Source organism: Anser anser, assembly GCF_964211835.1.
Source record: "Anser anser genome assembly, chromosome: 1".
Classification (NCBI taxonomy): Eukaryota; Metazoa; Chordata; class Aves; order Anseriformes; family Anatidae; genus Anser; species Anser anser.
Genome location: NC_139720.1, coordinates 123,208,417 through 123,227,945, shown reverse-complemented (window position 1 = coordinate 123,227,945; position 19,529 = coordinate 123,208,417). Strand labels below are relative to the sequence as shown.

Below are 19,529 nucleotides of genomic sequence, written 5' to 3'. Positions count from 1 at the left end.
GAACTTCAGTAACAGTTCTTTTTGACAAGTTTCACAAATGGTATTGTGAAACAGTATTACATATATGCAGCACAACATTTTGTGATGATGATCACTAGGTCTGTAATATGCTTTTCTCATAGTATCAAGCTGTCTGGGAATGGCATAGCAAACTACATTTTTTTTACTTGAAAACAGACATCAGGTTAGCCTGAGACAGGTGTAAGCTTGATTCAGCTTAGGAGTACATAATTAAAGCATACCTTTCCTAAAATAAATAAACAAAAATATCAATTCAAACTTTGTATGAACAGTTATTCAAAAAAAATCCCATACAAGAGTTGCATTTACGTTTCTTTCTACCACAAAGCTTAGTATGGACCAGTCTCCATGTGATGCTCTGCTACTGCCTTTCCATAAGAATTCCCTGATGAAATTAGTATGAAGCAGGGACAGAAGCAATCAGTAACCAGAATAGTTTCCTGATGCACACAGCTGTGCATTACAACAGATATTAGCTACTGTTTTCATAAATATGCCCACAAAAACAACAGAAAAATGGGGTTTTGAAAAGAACTCATAAGATTTAAATGCCTGATCCTAAAAAAAAAAAAAAAAAAAATCAGAACTACTTATTTAATCTTCAAATAATATTTGCTCTAGTCATTAAAATTATCTGTCTGTGATAGCTCTGTGAAAATGCTGTGCTGCTTTTCGAAAAAGCTAAGCAACTGGTATGCTTAACTTTTTTGAAAAGCAACAGCATTTTCATAGAGCTATCATGGACAGATAGTAAATACTCCCTTCTCCAACAGACTAATTTTTTAAGCTGTGTTTGAAAATTGCAGCTAGTATTTTCATGTAAAAGTTCAGTTTTCATTGTCTCTAGCATATATCTTAAAAGGTATCTTTTTCCAACACACACTGTTTCACCAAACTCTAAGCTGCAAAACAAAAAGCAACAAAACAATCATTTGAAAAAAATCATACCCTGTGAACATCATTCTGTTTCTGCACAGTGGGAAGATCTCCACCAATGGGTGCTTGCTGTTTTAATTCATCCTCCTTCAATTGCAGCCATGCCAGAAGTTCCTGAAGGGAGAGATGTAAACGCTTCCACTGGTCTGTACTGGCTTCCAAATGGGATCTGAAAGCATGCGTTAAGTATCAGATACATTCAGGCTAAGTGAAAATAAAAAAAAACAAATTGTGCAAACATTTACTGATAAAGATCCTAGTGTTTCATTAATTTGATGACTTTTAAAACAAAACTTTTAAAAAAAGTTTCAGTAGCTTTGAACCAGAGTCTGGCAACATTGATTTAAATTTGGTTCCACAGTCCTGGCCTGAAATGTCAACACATTGATAGTTGTGTTGAATTGTCAGTCTCACTAAATGTTCACAAATATTATGCAGGACTAGTATGAGAATAATTTACTCATCACTTAGGATTGCTAGTAGACTAGAGATATAGGGCTCTCTACCAATTGATTGGTACTCTCTACCAAAATGTAGAGAGTACTTTTCAATTCAGAGAAGAGTAAGTATTTCTCCAAACCATTACACAAACCATTCAACCTCACACAAGATTCATGTGGCTGCTCACCTTTAAGATAAGAGAACAAATACTTCCCAGAAAAGTAACAAGGAAATTGTTAAAGGAACATCTTATGCTGCACAAATATCTGTGCCACATGAAAAGAGGTGTAAATGAAACTAATCAAATTACTGGCAAATTTTAGATACTACTACTTTATGCAAGCAAGCTCTCCACCAGAAGGTGACCTTCTAAATATTTCCTCTGCACATGTGTAAATGTTGCATTTTTAACAGTAATTTTCAGCAACTACTTTCTGTGGAGAGAAAATACATGATAAATCTTTGATTGATCAAATCTTCAGTTTTGTTTATATCATAGATAATCACAATAAAAGCCTGTCTTTCTAGACTTACGAATATGCTGCTATTGTTCAGTTGCTGATCAGGAAGAAATTCCCAATTCATTCCCAGACAATTTAAGAATTCCTCTTAGAATTTCAAATGAATAGCACTATTATATAGCAGTAAAACAATAAAATACACTATCAAATAAAAATAGATTTTCTTTGTCTCATCTCATTTGTTTAACTTCCAACTTTGTTCATATAACATTTCTCTTAATTTTCAGTGGTTGCAAATAAAACCACGTTTTCTGACTGAAAATTCTACTCCTCACATCATATAGAATGGGCTATAATAAAATGTGACAAAACTGGACTTAATGCTTTGCAGTCTTTATTACTTAGTTTGGATATGGAAATGAGGAATTCCTGAAGGTAAGGGTTAGAACTGCCTCACAGAAGGTACGCTGGGGGAGGCCAGACCTGCGGGTGTCCAGGGCCAGGGAAGTCCCAAGATGCCTCTGAAAGCAGCAAGCTGGGAGAGAAGCAGGGCCATTTTATGGAGAGTTGCAGGGGAGTTGCAGGAGAGTTGCAAGAGCAAGCATCACAGGGCTTTTGGAGGGGACACAGTCAAGGGACAAAGTTTCTGAGTCAAGTCATCTGTCTCCCAAGTAGATCTCAGCAAATGTAAGCTTCCACCTCCTCCAGACAAGGGCAGCAACTGGAGGTGAACATGAGGGTCTTCTCTTTTTCCCTGCTTCCTCAGGTCTGGCTTTGCAGGGAGAAAACACAAGAGTGGTCCGAAGAGGTTCAATCACTGCTGCTGTGCTCTGACCTTTCCTAGTGCAGTGAATGGCCCTCCCAAATCCATCGTGTTCTGACCTTCCTTCAGTTTTGTGAATATATATTTGTACATGTGCATGCTAGTACACATTATACACACACACTCATATATTTATAAATGTATTCATGCACGTGCAGACAAAACAGATAACAGGAAATAAGTTTAAAATCGAGTTCTTCAAAGCAAGGAAAGCATTAGGATAGACTGTGCTGACTTGCCATAATGAAAGCAAGGTAATAATGGAAATGAACTTGGCTTCTCTTGACATCTACCATACATTTTACCTAGCTGAAATGCACCAGACTGAGAAAAGAACACCCACTCAAGCTAAGGGACAGGATGTTTTTTCTGTTTCAGCAGTCTAAAACTTTCACTAAATAAGGAGAGTCATGTGACTGATGTCTGGGGAACATTTCATATTTCTGCTCTTACACCTCTTTTGAGTAAATATTACTAGTCATGATGAAATCTGTTCCATACTGTGTGATGAAAAGAAATAGCACCAAGCACAAAATTGAGAATAGCCTGTTCATTCAATCTGGTGGCCAGCAACATTTAACTTGAATGTCTTAGGGGTTGCAAATTGATTCTTATCCTAGTCAGTATGTTGGGCCTTTTATTGAAAGCAAGTGTTTTAGAAAAGAGTTCTGTTTCTTTGAATGTTTAATGCAAGAAGTCACTGCGATATAACTAGGGTTACTACGTCTCATGATCAATGGCAGCAATATATTGAACCACAAATACTGAAGGACAGGTTTAATATTTAATTACCGATATTTGGCCAACTTTGTTTTTTTTTTTTTTTCTCAAATATCACTGTATTTTGTCAAATTCATGGGTAACATTTATCTTAAGAAATAAATCTCAGAGAGACCTTGAAGTATTATATCCTTCCTTTGCTCCTCAGAAACAAAAGGAGGAACGTGTCTCCTTCTTTAGCTACTAATATATTTTCAACCTGACACCCTTCATTTATTTTTAATGATTGATGTTATGAAGATGGCTTTTGTCATTACACAGACTGACCTCCCTCAGGGCCTGAGCTGAAAAGAGCTAATATTTCATACATTACTTTGAAAAACACTTCTGCCTTTTTCTGCCTCTTTTGCCTCTGAACTACCACCAACACACAGCAAGTGAGCAAATGAAAAAAATGCCCGAGACTGAATGCAATGGAGCCAGGCTGTCTATTGTGAAAGACGTTATTTCTGAAGAGAAGTTTTCTTGATAGTTTCTTTTGAAATTTTCATCCCACTGAAGCCTATATGTCTACTTCATGATTTGTAATATTACCATTTATTATATTTTTTTTCTTGCAGGGAGAAGTTTTTCCTTTTACAACACTACATATGGATTTCCTTTTACCCCTGGATTTTATTTGATAATTCCGTCCATTTCCCAGATAGAAGCCAAAATCGTAAATAACGTCTTCTCATTTGCAAGGCTATTCTTAGTTCTGCACTGGAAATGGCAGCCTCAGAAATAAAGCTTATCATAAATATAGGTTGTCTAATCATTTTCTTTCATGACTCAATGATAAGTCACATCCAACTCTAAGAACTCTACATTTAGAGGGGGTACACTTACTTTTTAAACATGCTAATCTTTCCTTTTGTAATTACAAAACCTCATCATATGTCTCAAATCCTAATCCCCTACTATCATTTTCACACCAAAAAAACCCTCTGATAATTCTTACAAAGTTAAGCCAGCATTCAAAATAGCATTATTCATTTCAAAATGGATAGAAATAGTGCTATCAGTAACAAGTTCAAACTCTTTTACTGGTAGAAGGCAGATGGAATGTCTTACACACCAGCTGTAGACTTTCGCTTACATTCATGTCCTACCTAATGTTTAGAGATTTCTTCCTAAGCTCGCTCCATCTGAAGTTCATGTTATCCAGACGTCTCTGCAACAGGACGGCATCCTCAGAGCCTTCCAGGGATCTTAGTATTTTCTGCCCATTTTCATCCAGGTTGTGGAAGATGTCAGTATGACTATCGATTTCTGCCTGTAAATCCTATGGAAGTAATAGAAAACAAAATGTGTGATTTCTTACATAATTATAGAAGCTTTCACTTCTCGAAAGAGTGGAAAAATCCAGAGTCCAACACAGAGTTAGCACAGATTTCAGTTACTCCCTTCATGGCAATATTGTGTACTATACACACAATCACCTTTCGTTTTTGCATGAATCCATTGAATAAGGACTGTATTTCCATATGGAGCCTACTGAACAAATTTAGAAAGTTGAAGTCTAGCTTTTGAGCAGCAACAAATTAAGGACAAGATATATTTACTGTGCTGACGAGGAAAACAAACAAACAAATAAACAACCCCCCTGGGATTTCAGGTAAATCTGACCTTCACGTGATAGGTCTTCCTGTGCAACATTTTCAGCTTGAGCTGGGGACTGCAGCACCGCTCCTGCTGCATGGCAATTCCAAGAAATCTGCGCGTCTGCAGCAGCAGAGCTTTAAAATGACAAGTTCCCTTACATTCTGTTGACAGAACGCATTTCAGATCACAGGCCTCAACAGTCAATAGCAATAAACAGCTACTTTGTGCTGTACCAAAACACTGGTCAGGGCCATGGCTGTAGGAGGGCCTGAGAATAGCAAAGACCCAGAATATGCAACCAACAGCTTATGTTGAACAGCCAGCTCTTCTTATCACTTTGTAACTGCAGGCCAGCTCTCCATTTTAAATACATTTTTCCCCCTCATTTTTAGCAAGGCTGCTTCTGCCAAGAGAACATTCCTTCGAGAGCTGCCTGGTACCAGCATTCCTGCCTGCCCACGCGCTGAATGGAGCCTTTGTGCACGGGCTGCCCTGCTCCAAGACGCTGCACGCTGCAGCCCCGCGAGGTCACAGATTCACCCGCAGAGAGCAGCAGCTGAAACAAGCTCTTTAAACTGAGAGAAAATAATAATAAATTTAAACACACATACACAAGCGCACACGTAGTTTATACATAGCCACATTTGCACAAAATCGTTTCTGCTTTCAAACTAAGTGCACCAACTGAGTGAATAAAGCTCTTCATTTTCTCATGGGATGCTTGGGCACTGAGAGTTCTGGTTGTGGTTTCTTGCTGCCTGAAATGGGAGTGCTGGGGATGAAACGCGAAAGGGGAAATGGCTGATGGCATTTGCGGGCAAGACCCAGAGCTAACTGAACATCACAGATGGTCCCCAATGGAAACTTGTTCTAGCTTGCTTTATAAAAATGACTTTGAAGGAAGGAAGCACACAACTTGCCTACTTGGTGTGTTCCTAATTGAAATGGTTTGGTTGGATTTTTTAAGTGCAGTGTTAGCGACACTGAATCATAAGTAGGTTGTCCTTGTTCAGCTACTGCTATTCCAAGTGCCATTTGTTGTACTTTGCTGGATACCCATTTCATGTACAGCAACGATTAGCACTGTATTTGGAGCAATTTCAAGGAGGGCTATGAATGCCTGTGGTACAGTATAGGAGTTCTTATCCAAATACTTATCTATGTTCACCCTAGCAGTATAATAGGAATGACTTCGGAATACACCAGAAGTAATTCAGCAGAACGCAATTGTATTATAAATACTGTATTTATTGATTGATGTTAAATACTCACAGGAATGAAGCCATTTTCTTAGCGCAGGCACTAAATGTGGCAATTGCAGTTCTAATCTAAGAATGGGAATTTCATCACCTGACCTGACACACAGGCTAGGAATTTTGAGAGAGTAAGAATTAAAAATCTTTTAGGACCTGATGTAAAGTTGCACCTACCTATTTTAAAATAGAAGAATTCATTCTATCTTTCAGAGGAAGAGAGAAAGAATGCTTTTAACATAGCTATAAACTGGGGGAAAGCAAGACTTGGCCCTCAACAGAAAAGACAAAGAATCCGTATGGTTCTTCAAAATAGGCAGAAAAACATATTTTTGTCAGTCAGGAGGTATTTAAAGATGTTAGGGACTTTATAGAAAGACAGTGGAGAGTTGCATAAAATAAATGTATAAATTTATATAAACGCATACACATTCCTATCCTCAACAAATATATAAAAGTTCTATGCCAGAGTCGTAGATTATAAAAACAAACAGAATTTTCCAGAATTATTCCTTTTTGAATTTAAACATATATTTCAGAGAAGCAACCTATTCTGATTTTTAAAAATGCTATTATTAAGGTACATAAACGTGTATGATATTCCAGGTATGAATACCATCACTTGAAAATTTGTACTTTATTTCAAGTCTGAATGTTGATAGCTTCAGTTTCCAGCAGCTATATTTTATTTATGTTTGCTTGACTGAAGAATACTTTATTACTAAATTCATTCTCTTCGTGTATGTATTTAGAGATTTTAAGTCAGTCCTGAGGTTATGTACCATAAAACTGAAGTAAATAGCCAAAATAATATAAGAAAGGAGAAAGTTCATAGTAAAAAAAATAATAAAATAAAATCACTTTTAATGTCTATATACTTCTGAGGTCCTTCCACATTTCAAAATAGATAAATCTATTGCTGTATGAAAGAATTATCATATTTTTACCTGTTGCAAAAAATTCTTAGTTTGTAGGGTGGTGATGAAAATAGCTTCCTCTTCCTCAGCGAGAACATGAAATATGTACATCAAATAACTATTCACAGTAGGAACTTGTCAAATCAGGGCCCTCTTGGTATTTTATCACACTCAAAGTACTTTATAACAGAAAAGTAAAAATAAATGCACTTACACACTTTTCTTGCCTTTAGAAAAACTCTCTTATAGTCTTGACATTCTGTGCTTTTCTCCCCACACATAGATATTTCTGATAATAAAATTAAGCCTATCTTTTTTATTTCAGAATGCTACAGAGTACCACAGTCAAACCGGACAGTTAGTTAAATGGGTAACAAACATGAAAACTGAAGTACTCTTATCAGAAGCTAGTATTCAGGACCTTAGTCCAAATTATCTGTGTAAACTACACATCTTCTAATAATCCTAAAAACAGTTCACTCCATCTATGCAGGTAACATAAAGAAACAAGACAACAACAGAGGTATTCACTCCATTTTGGTTGGTGTATTTCAGATCCTTTCTTTGTGACTCCTTGTCCCAAGAGAAGCAGAGTGCATGTATGAAAAAGATCTATAAATCTTTTATTTGTTTTCTGAAATAAATAATTTCCATGTTTCAAAAATAGAAGTGAAAGATCAATATGAACTAGACTCTTTTTCTTGACAAGAATAAAACAGGAGGATGTACTTCAACTTATAAATTGCTATTTGCAAAAGTCATTACACATCATACCAAGAAGCATCGAATATAGACTAAATATAGACTATTTATTGCCTTTCATCTTTTCCATTGTGTTCAAGCACACATAGGAATTGCAAAGGATGAAAATCAATCCTGGTATAATTTTGCTAAGTTACTGTTGGACTTAAGCTGTCTCTGTACACTGCTTTTTTGTTGTAGTGGTTATTACTGGTGTTGTGTGGAAATACATTCTCTTGAAGAAGGTAGAAAAATAAAATACAAATAACAACAACAACAAATACAAAAACAAAACATTGGCTATGGTAACTCATTGATGAGTAATGATTATTAGCCTAAGTTAATTTTCAACTTTCCCACTTTTTTTTTTTAAAGGTGACTAAGAGTGAACTACTTATAAAGAATTGCCTCCCTATCATGACAGATTTGCCTAAGAATTCCATAGTGAAATCCTCCTTTATTAAGGCAAATGATAGTTAGATGATAAAGTGTATTGTAAGACTTGCTCACAGAAACCTGGTTGAATAGCTGTTATAGGTTTCTACACATTTAAAAATGTGCATTCTCTTTATTATACTATATAGAATAAGTCTGTATAGTATTTATGCTTCTCAGTAATTCTGTTCAGCCTATACAGAATCCAATTTTATATCAAAGGTTAGAAGACTTCATAAATAGCACAATGACCACCTTAATTTCTATATTCTTCCTCATTATTGAACAACACTTGAAACCGTAAAACCATCAGATACTCAGCAACTCAGGACTAAGAATGATAATCCCTATGATAATACCACATAGCAGATATAATCCTTTAAGAATTCAAAAAGATGGGTTATTTTATCAGAAATAATTAACAAACTACTGTAAAAATCCTTCATATCCCATATGCAATACATGGGAATGACATATGGAGGACATGACACATGGCAAATCTGCCATTATTTTGGCAATAAATCAGAGAGGAATTGGTAGGCTGAAAGTAAAATTAAGTCCCAGAAAAAAAATAATTAGTTACGTTAGTTGGACTATACATGAGTCAGACTAAGACATGGAAATTAATGTAGCGCAGCTGACAAAACATTTATCTTTTACAAAAGGTAGAAACAAAATTAATTACGTAATAATTTAAAGAAATTAAAGCACTTAAATCCTCCTGTACAAACTCAGCTCTGTCCTTGGAATTGTGCTTTTCATTTCTAATGAAGCATTTTACATTTTCTAGTTACCATAAAGTTACTAATAAAATAAATGGGGTTAATTGAGTAAGAAGGCTCAGAAAATTAAAGACAGTACCATCTGATTAAAGGAAATCAGCATAGAGGAAGAAAATTCGTCTTTACTATCAATAATTAAAAAACCAAAGTCAGTCTGTATAGTTACCTACGTGTACTCAAAGCATCAGCAATTCAGACCTGAGTGGCTATACATTACTCAAAAATACTATACTGCATGGTACTAAGGTTCTACAATACTAATACCGAAATGGTTAGAAAAGCTACCAAAAAATTACTGAAAAAAAATCCTAGACCTATATAATTCTACTCCAGCTGTGTAGTTAGCCAAATTAATCATCTTCTTCATACTGTCAGAATAATTTATATTTTCTCAGAAAAATTTCTGGGAAAAAAATAATTTTAAAATAGCATAAAATAGTGGCATATTTACATAAGCTTACATAAATACACATGAAGCATAGGAACCGGAGGGAATGTCTATTTTGCAAGCCTGTGCAGCACAGCTTAGGTACCTTAGTGATGAGATGCCAGCTTATGCATCCTACTTGCTTTTATTTAGCTACATGTCTAAGCTGCTGGAAATCTTCATTTTTGCCTAAAACACTAAAGTTGGTGCAAGGGTTCAGAGAGTTTGACATCTTTTTTTTCAATACCCTTACAGACTCTAGGAACTTTTGGAGGTGCAAAGATCCATGCATATGGCACCTTTGTCAGGATCAGGGATTATTCTTTTGTCTGCTAGGGAAAGGAATAGTTTTGAGGGTTATGTAGTTCTGGTGATGTTGAATTAATGGCTACAGCACAGGAAGTCCAATGCATTTTTAAACGCAAGAGCTAGAACTCAGTGCAAGATGCACTTGATCTATTTCCTTTGTTCCTAGCAAGAGTAAGTCAGTTTGCACCATTCTTTATGATTGTCTTTCCTTGTGAGCTAGTCGTTACCTTCAAAGTATTTGAACAGGGAGAAAAAAAAAAAAAAAGTCACTTCTTGTAGGTTGGAAACACTGTCTTTTAGATTAATGCTGGAACATAATTCTGAAATATTTCTTCTGCTTTGCAAGACACTACTGGTCCAACTGGAGTAACTGCTTTTAAATGTAATCGTTGTTCTCAGACCCAGTTATCCTTTTTTTTTTTTTTTTTCTTCTTTCTTTCTTTCTTTCTTTTGGAGCTGTAGATCAAAATACAACTAATTCAGGTAAGAATTTGGGAACTATATAGTTCCTGAACAATCTAACAGTGAGAATCTAACAGCGATAAACATAATTTTTTGCTACTACATAAACCACCTGAACTAACACAGCCAAGACCTTTTACAATGAATGAATTGGGAAAAAAGCTCTTAATCTCTCCATTGAGCTTTTAAACCATTCACTTTCCCAGACCATAAGCAGAACTTTTATTGGGTCTTAGAATGGGAGCGTTTACTGAGCAATTTACATAATGATAAAAACTTCTCAAATTAGATTTAAAATGTAATTAAAGGGCAGACTTATTGAGTTAAAAGCATTGTTGTGAAATGGCTATACATCATCATGCCATGAAGCCTCCTATTGAGCTAGCCTATGGCATGACCCCAATTCCAGTCTGGTATGATTACATCTCTGAGTTTCATGCTAATGACTTGATTAAAAAGAAAGATAAAAAGGTCTTTCTCTATTGGGAAGATAAGCTTATGAATATCATTAAGGCAATTCTAGGTTCCCAACACAATTTTCAAGATAACAAAGGGTAAGAGTTAGTCCTCAAACAGAGAGGCAAATGTTGATAAGTGGAAGCTAAAAGGATAACTTCACCCCACAGAAAATAATCTGTGTAAGTTGCAGCTATCACTGTTATGGTTTTAAATTCTGTGTATCAAAAATGTAAGAAAGGAACAAAATTCACATTTGAAAACTTTCACCTAAAATAAGATTAAAAAGCTTTCTTTAGCAAATTTGGCCTTGTCTTCATAAATAAATAAATAAATAATCCTTATGATCAGGCACAAACAACTTTCAATTTAGGTTATATTCAGGTGATTGAAACAGATTAAATGGAACATTCTAGGATATAGCTACTGTCTTAAAGACAGCGTGAGCTTGGTGTGGGCTTCTTAATTTCATTAACAGTGAGCTACCTCAGCTATGGAGTAGTAGCTTTAAGAGCAACAACACAATCATGTGAACATGCGTATGTTTTAATTGTGCAGATCCTCTTCCACAGGACTGGCTTTTCAAATATAGCACAAGACCCTACATTTCTCCCTTTTCATAATGAAATAATCTAACTTTTTTTTTTTTTTAATGAAACCTATAGCAATTAATTTGTATTCAAAAATAATTAAATACATTTCATTACATAGTAGTATTTCCATGTAGTTGGGGGGAGTTTATGGATTTCTTAGTGCATTTCTGAAAGACTGAAAGAAAACTGAATGACTACTTTCATTTACATTTAATGAAATACAAATAAATACATAAAATAATTAATCTTTAAACACACAAAGCTATCTATATTTACAGAGTTAGTTTCACCCAGGATTTGATGCAGCCTTTGCCATTAGATTAGACAAGTATGAACTATTCCGGTAATCGTAACTTTAATGGAAGATGTTATTTTTTACTGTTTGTTTGTCCTTACATCTACAAGGGAAATCCTAATCAGAAAGAAATTTCATTTTAGCTTGAGATTACACCAAGGGAGAAAAATTCCTAGTCACCACAAAAAGGAAACACTTTTACTGTATGATGTAACTATATTTTACTACCAGATTGTATACTTAATGACCTACAGGTAAACGAATGCAGCAAGGCAAACAAAGCACATATTTTAAAGTGGGAGTTGCAAGAGTTCTGCATGCCAGAAAATCAGCCACCTCTACTGAGATGTCTAAGTATGGGATTAGATATCTGACTTTGCAAATCATATTCGAGGTTTGGGTGAATAGGAGGGAAATGGCATAAATATGCATGTACTTGTATGTACTCATACACACAATTTTCTGAAAAGTAAAAACCATTAGGCCCATTACAAACTAACACAGTTTTGCAGATTTCATAAGGTAGTCTACTCCCAACAAATATGCTGGTCCTGACCCTAGCACTTCAGTGAATGTCTGATTCCATTACACCTGCACATTCTGTCAGCACACTCACCCTGTCAATCTTTCGGCAATTTTTTTTTGCAGCAAAATAATTATGTTGCTACTTTCAGCATGTCTAATTTTGCCCTCTCTCCATTTGCCAGAGATGAAACAGTAGCAGCACAAAGGCAGCAGCATCCTCTGCAGGAACATTTACTTCCACTCAGTTATTCAGGCAAGGTCTGAAAGTCCTGCTGGATAATTTGGAGAGCATCTACCTCTATTAGTTCCACTGACATCTCAGTGCTTCCAATTAATACTGATTTTCTCTTACAACAAGCAGCCAGAAAGGCTGAACTGCACAACTGTCTCAAAGCCTGGAGAAAAACATCTTAGGAAAGAAAAAAGAAAAAGGTTTACTTCTCTGTCACAAACCTGTAGTGAAATATACCTGAGATTTGCTAATTACATATAACCATTCCTAGAAGAAGAATTACTTGTATGTACAAACTGTCTATGCTTCACAGAAAAGTGTCGAAGATTTCAATGCACCAATGCGTACATTGACATTTCATGTTACCACCTGCAGAATTCCAGATATACTTTCACCCCTCCTCTAATACACAGACATAAAAAATCCTCTTCCAAACCCTTTTAAAATGATAGTTTTGTTCTACACATCATCCTAATTCCTTTTGTCACAAATAGTTTTGTTCTACACATCATCCTAATTCCTTTTGTCACAAATACTTTTTGCAATCTTTCTTCTTTTTAAAATAAATTCTGACATTTCACTTTTTTGTTGGTAACATTTTGATGCCTGAAGAAAAATTATGATTTCTATAGCATGATGTTCTATTAATTGAAACAACATAAATTGTTATTAAAACTGTAAAGAGAACAACACAGAACACAAAGCAAAAACTAGAGGCCTCATACATTATGCATTGTGAAAACTGGTTCAGAACAACAAAATTTAACAGTTTTAGGGTTCCTTTAAAAGTTAGCATTGTTCCAAAGATAATGAGATTTCAATTAGGAATGTACACTATTTCAGGTGTTACTCTCTTCTGAGGTGCAAGACCTGCTGCAGTTAACTGTTCTTAATCAAGGCCAGGTTAAGGAGGATGGGGGGGGGGGGGGGGGGGATGCTGAGAAAGCTCCAGTACTCTGCATTTACTTGTGTCAAATCCTCCCAATATGAGGTGTCCTGAGGCAAGCTCAGGGAAGACAAAAACCTGGGGAGCAGAAGGGCAAAAGTACACTTAATCTCAATTTTCAGTGGGAATACAGACCATGCTAGCATGGCCTCAGGTCTTCTGACCGTCTAGGTTTTAAGCAAGAGATGTCAAAAGTTACCACAGAGAAAATGCCTTGAGGCAGTCAAGTGTTAGCAAAGTTATTTCAGTCCTTGGATGTCAGATTTTCCTGTCACCACAGAACAGAAGTCACTGAGTGCTGGGCAGTTCACCCACTAACAATGAACATGAGCTGGGTTTAGACTGCCGTGAGACACGTTAGGTTTATCCTCCTGATGACACGCCTGATACAACAGCAACCCTGCAAAGTAGGAGGGGTACTGAAGGTTCAGACATTTGGTGAGGAGCCAATGGGCCAAAGCTACTATCTGTAAGATTATGGCACCTCTCTGTGGGAATGGACCCCCCTGCTAAATGCAATGATTGGAAGAGCTACAGAAGCTCAGGTAGCCCTAAGGAGACATTGTCAAAAGGGTTGATGTGGTGCCAAAAGCCATTGGCATCTGGACCAGGGTGGGTGCAAAAAGGAGCTGCAGTCACCTGCAGCCCACTGTAGGTCTTGGGTGGACATGGTGCTCCAGCCTTCCCCAGTGGGCTTTTCCTTCTTACCCTCCAACCCCAAATCCTCAGCTCCCTGCTCATGGCAACACACTGATCACAACACCAGGACTTTCACTTTTAAACCAGCACTATGATTTTAAAATTAAAATGCACAGTATTACCTCTGGTCTAATCATTTGTTGTTAGTACCTACGAACCAAGATGTTTAAGCATTCATCATGCTATTGTATTGGAGTACTGCATTTGTGAGGAATTTGACATAAGAGGAAAAGTTTCAGACTTATCAGTCTTCAGCTCAAAGAATTCCTAGTGCTTTCAGTTCTCTCAGAACATCCAGAACCACAGGCAGATATATCCAGAAGTACGCTCTACTATAAAATGCTTCATATGATATAATGTATATTGACTGCCTCAAAATAAGTAAATAACTAGCAGAAGTTCAGAAGCTGAAAAAAGATTTTTTTTTTTAAACAAAACAACAACTTCAACTATCATATTGATTGGTGTCTCTATGGCAAAGTCAAATCACATTTTGTCGCATCCAAAAATCAAAAGCAAAGTTGAACAGGATGCATGTATCAAGGGATCTCCTGAATAAGATTTACATTTTGAAAGCAATTACTTGGTGTTTTCTAGGATTTCCTAGCAAGATGCATTCACTGCTACAATACACACAGTCCTGGTTAAAATGACAAATATTATTAAAATATAAGTAGTTCACCAGTAAATTTTGACATGCAGATAGACTTCTTTTTTTAATCTTATTTACTTATTTATTTATTTTCAGAGAAATGCTATTTTGGAGAGAAAATCAGCTTCTGTTCATGATTTTCAGTTTGACAGTAAAAAAAAAATTAATTTGACTCACTGACTCTCATAGTCACCAACTGAAAAACAATACACTCGTTCCCTCTACCTTCTCTGCAATTCTGGTTAAATAAATTAAAAAAAAAAAAGGCGCATTTAAAATTTCATTATCATACTAAAAACGAAACAGTTTTCATTTAGAGGCTGTATTGGTGAAATCATGTAACTGTTTTTGTTTTGATCTACATAGGAATAATCAGCTCCAAGATCTGCACATAGAGACAACCACCTAAAACCATTATTAATGCTTTTCAAGGCTTGTTTGTATTTTGATGGAGGAAAAGTGAAAGCCTATCTGAATTTTGCCCAAAATGAAGACTTCTAACAGTAACAACAGAAAGATCACAGCTAGAGAGACAAATATAGATACTATTACAGAAATAAGGTGAAAATAGCTGCTACATTATTTAGTTTTCTACATCACAAACAGAAAAAAAAAAAGAAAAAAAAAGAAAAGTGAAATACATACTTTTACAATTCATGTATAGCGTTAGTACTGAAGGAAGAACTGAGGTGGGTTTGATCAGCATACTGTAATAGAATCCAAGTAACAAATTTATAGGGAATTCAAATAACAAACTTCCACCTTAGTATCCCTCTTTCTTCAAACTTAAAAAAGAACTCGGGGTTTAGGCATGTTCTCAGATGTTAGAGTACTCTCTTGCCAGAAAGTCAATATACTAGGCAGATCTTAAATACTGTAGGATTGTCATATGCTCTTAATTTCCTGTAGAGATCAAATAGGCCATCTTCTCCTGCTGTCACTCCAAAGTATGCCATCCATGGCCAAGTTTATACCCCAGAATTGCTTTTATAGCTCTTTGGTCAAGATCACTTTTCAAATACTTTATTAATCACAGAATTAGAACACCACAGCTACCAATCACCTCACAAAGATACTCTTTTGGCACAAACCTATATCCAGAAGGTTTTTTTTTTTTCTTTTCTTTTAACATGTTGCCCTCATTAGTCTTGACAAGGTGCTAAATATGACACAAACATGTGGCTGATGGTTTATGAACTGGTGATCTCATTTCAATTTCCGAGAAAGTATCTACCCAAAGTGCTACAGACTCGTAAAATTTATGAAAACATGCAGAAAAGGGACTCAAGTATATTAGAAAACTGAAGACTTTGCTCAAACATATAGTCTGGTCACATTCGTAATACCTCCACAGGTTGAAAAAGTCATGTGCTGAGGAACACTCCACGGTGCTACAGGCAAACTTGGAAGAGTTGATGTCAAAACCAATGTATTACATTGTAACAAAAAGGATCTGGTTATCAGTTCATTATTCAAAGTAAATGCTAACAACTAATTAAGAGGGGAAGTAGTAATAATTTAAATGGAAAAAAATTAAAGGTAAAAAGCAATTATTATTGATACCTGGTTTATCATACTTGTTTTACTCCCACTTTCTTATATAACAGACACTTCTGAAGAGTGTTCATGTAACATACCCAAAGATACTGCTTTTGTATGGACATTGCTGAGAATGGGTAAGAGAAGCAGTATATGCTGAGTTAAAACCCAGGAACTCCCATCCAAGGAAAGGGGCAGGACTGCAGCCATCTGCAATGGATGTTTCCCAGATTCTCAGGATTCAATCAGAATGTAGCCATCATAATAAATAATAATACAAAAATTCAATTTCATTCTAAAAAAAATACTCTTTGTTCATACATACCTATTAGTTATCACATCTATCTGTATCAAGCTGAAAGAAGGTGCATCATTATTGCCAAAAGATAACTTTGGACATAGCAGAAATGCTCTTCTTTTTATACACCTAGTTTTCTTTGCATTCTCTGCAGAGAAGATGAATAGCATCTCTCATCTTTACTTTTTTTTTTTTCAAATATAGAATAAATACGGAAGAAAAAATACAGATTGTATTTAAAGACATCAAAAACAGGCACGTGTTTTTTAACAAGGACAGATCCAGATGTGCTGAACATCACCTGCCATTAGGATGTGCTCAGAAAGTCTCTGTAACCTGTGTTTTTATTTATTGTCTAAACCTACAGTCTTAATGATTAATTCAATTTCCTGGCATGGATAAAATTTCACACTCTTCTTGGATGATCTGACTAAGCTTCTTTCTAAGTTAGGTACTCTCTAATATTCTTCATTTCAAAAGAATTTATTTACCTTCAAAATGAAAAAAATGCTATGAAGTTATAAACAAAAGGGATTTCTAGCACATAGTAAAATGGAATTCTAAAATATATAAGCTGGTTGCCATGATTGCATATAAAAGGCTGAATATGTTTAACAGTTTGTGAAAGTACTGTATGAGAGGTATCTCTGTTTAAGAGTAAAAATATTCATGAAGTGATTGTGGAAAACTGATTAACTAAATCAAATGTTGCTGCTATATAGTGATTATTAGAGAGCTAAAAGTACAGTGATATGCTGACCAAACTCGTAACAAAAATTCTTATCCATTAATAATTATCCATGCTGGAGTTATAATGAAAGTACACCTTTTTAATCTGTTGCAACAAAAGGTAATTTAATACACACCATATACACGTTGGGTGCAATAAATATTAGAAGAATGTGAGAGAGCACAGATTCTTCATTCAACGTCTGAATTCAAAAACCTGCCAAGTAAAAACCTAGTATACCACACAAGTCCAGAAATACCTCTGGACAGTCACTCCTGCTGTGAAACGTAGTATTAGCTAAAATTTAGAATCACAGGATCACACGGGAAGTCAGAGACCTCCACATCTGATCCAATCTTCTGCTCAAAGCATGTCCAGTGAGAGCAGGATGCTCAGGGTCTTGCCTAGATGAGCACTGAGCATCTCCAAGAATGGAGATTCCACAACAGACCCCTGCTCTAGTGTTTGATCCTCCCTTTCTCCCCCATCAGCAAAACCTCCCAAACTAAAGAAATCCTTATATCAAGTCAGAACTTCCCATGTTTTCTCGTGCTCCTGTTGCAATCCTGCCACTTTCCACCTCTGCAAAGAATCTGCTCTGTCATCTTTCCAGTCGGGAAGCTGTAGACTCTCCTTCTCAGGCTGAGCAAGTGCAGCTTTCTCAGCTTAACCTCATGTATCAAGTGCTCCAGGCCCCAACAACCTTCATGGCCCTGCACCAGACTCCCTCTAGTATTTCCATCTCTTGTACTGGGGAGCCTAAAACTGGACACTGCACTCCAGCTGCAGACTCTCAGACGTAGAACAGAGAGGTAGAATATTTTTTCAATGAAGTGCAATATATCATGTTCTGATTTGTAGAAGGCTATGTAAACTTTAACTTTCACTAATTTCAAAAGCTTTTATATATAAAAAAGCAAATGAGGGTTTATCCATAAGCAATTAAGAGTATTAGGAGATAAGGTTAACACCATGAACCTGGGTTATTGTGTAATACGCGACTGCTCATGGAGGGAGAGCTTCTACCTCTGTGCCAGGGACTACGGGTTTCTCACAGGAACAAAATCAGAAGAAGGAGGAAATAAGCTTTTTTTTTTCTTTTTTCTTTTTCCCCCTCTTCCCCTTTGAAGTACCACTACTATTTTCATCAGAGAATTAAAAAGATTGATGAATTCTTTTTAATCCCAGAAGACTGTTTCCCTTCTGAACACAAAAGAAAAGCAAGAGAGACACCTGAAATGTTTTGTATCTTTGATAAAAAGCCACTATCTTATACGAAGTGACACAAAAAATGATTCCATAATGATTATATGCTAACATCTGCATGATCATAGGAATTCGAGGCTTCAGGTTGGGGAAGATGCAAAAAGAGAAATAAGGCTTAAAAATGTCTCATATCCCAGAAGTAGTTCTGGAAGTTTTTGTACTTTGTCTTAACTCAGTGAAATGTGCATAAAAACTCTGAGATTTAAAAGACGGAATTAGGCAAACTATGACTGAAGCAGGCACTCATAACAACAGTCACTGTTATGCTACTCAGTGGTGTTACGCTATTAAACTTGATCACTGGCCAACTCAGTAAAAGAGAATGAGGTAGTTAATAGAAACAAAAGCTCTAAAACTTTCTGTAAAAGGCAGCTTTGTTATTTAATCTCACATCCTTTCCCAGTGTACTATTTTTTTTTTTAAATAACAGAAGAAATAGTGATCTGAAATTTAAAACTGAGAATTTGCCTGTGTTCTTCAAGCAGCTTCTACACATTTGACTTACTAATAGGAAAAATTCAAAACTCTCTTTCCACACTAGGGAGTTTCTGTAATAAACAGCCTTGCACGTACAGAGCTTCATAATCTAACTGCACTGCTAAATGGAATAGTGATGCTCATTTCCCCCAGTGGAGCTCCGCGTTCCCTCTGCAGACTTGTTGAAAGCCTAAAAACCAAACAATGACATTCAAAGTTGTGTTGCCTGTTACTCAGCAATTGCGTCTGTTTGCCGAGGGCACACGCGAGTGAGGACGGACATGAGTTGCTGCTTAAACAATGTCTCAAGAGGACACAGCCTTACACGAAAGGAAATGAAATAAAATAGTCTGTAGGAGAAAATTTTTGTGGCTGATGAAAAAGGAAATAAGGGCAAGCTGTTTACATCCTCTTTTTACATTTATATTTTACATTTACTTGCCAAAGAA

At 36.0% G+C, this 19,529-nt stretch overlaps 1 protein-coding gene across 28 annotated transcripts in view; it reads right to left on the bottom strand.

Moving 5' to 3' along the window:
• Positions 1–19,529, bottom strand: part of DMD (dystrophin) — a 1,241,706-nt gene that overhangs the window by 196,060 nt on the left and 1,026,117 nt on the right. For 27 of the 28 annotated variants that reach the window (XM_083850706.1, XM_083850697.1, XM_083850709.1 and 24 more), the window contains 2 exons: positions 4,554–4,726; positions 970–1,126 (listed from right to left, as the gene is read on the bottom strand). In XM_083850706.1, coding sequence (XP_083706832.1) covers positions 970–1,126; positions 4,554–4,726 — 330 coding nt within the window. Of the gene's footprint in view, positions 1–969; positions 1,127–4,553; positions 4,727–5,070; positions 5,223–19,529 lie in introns of those variants that run through there. The other variant, XM_083850714.1, reaches the window with a different exon arrangement.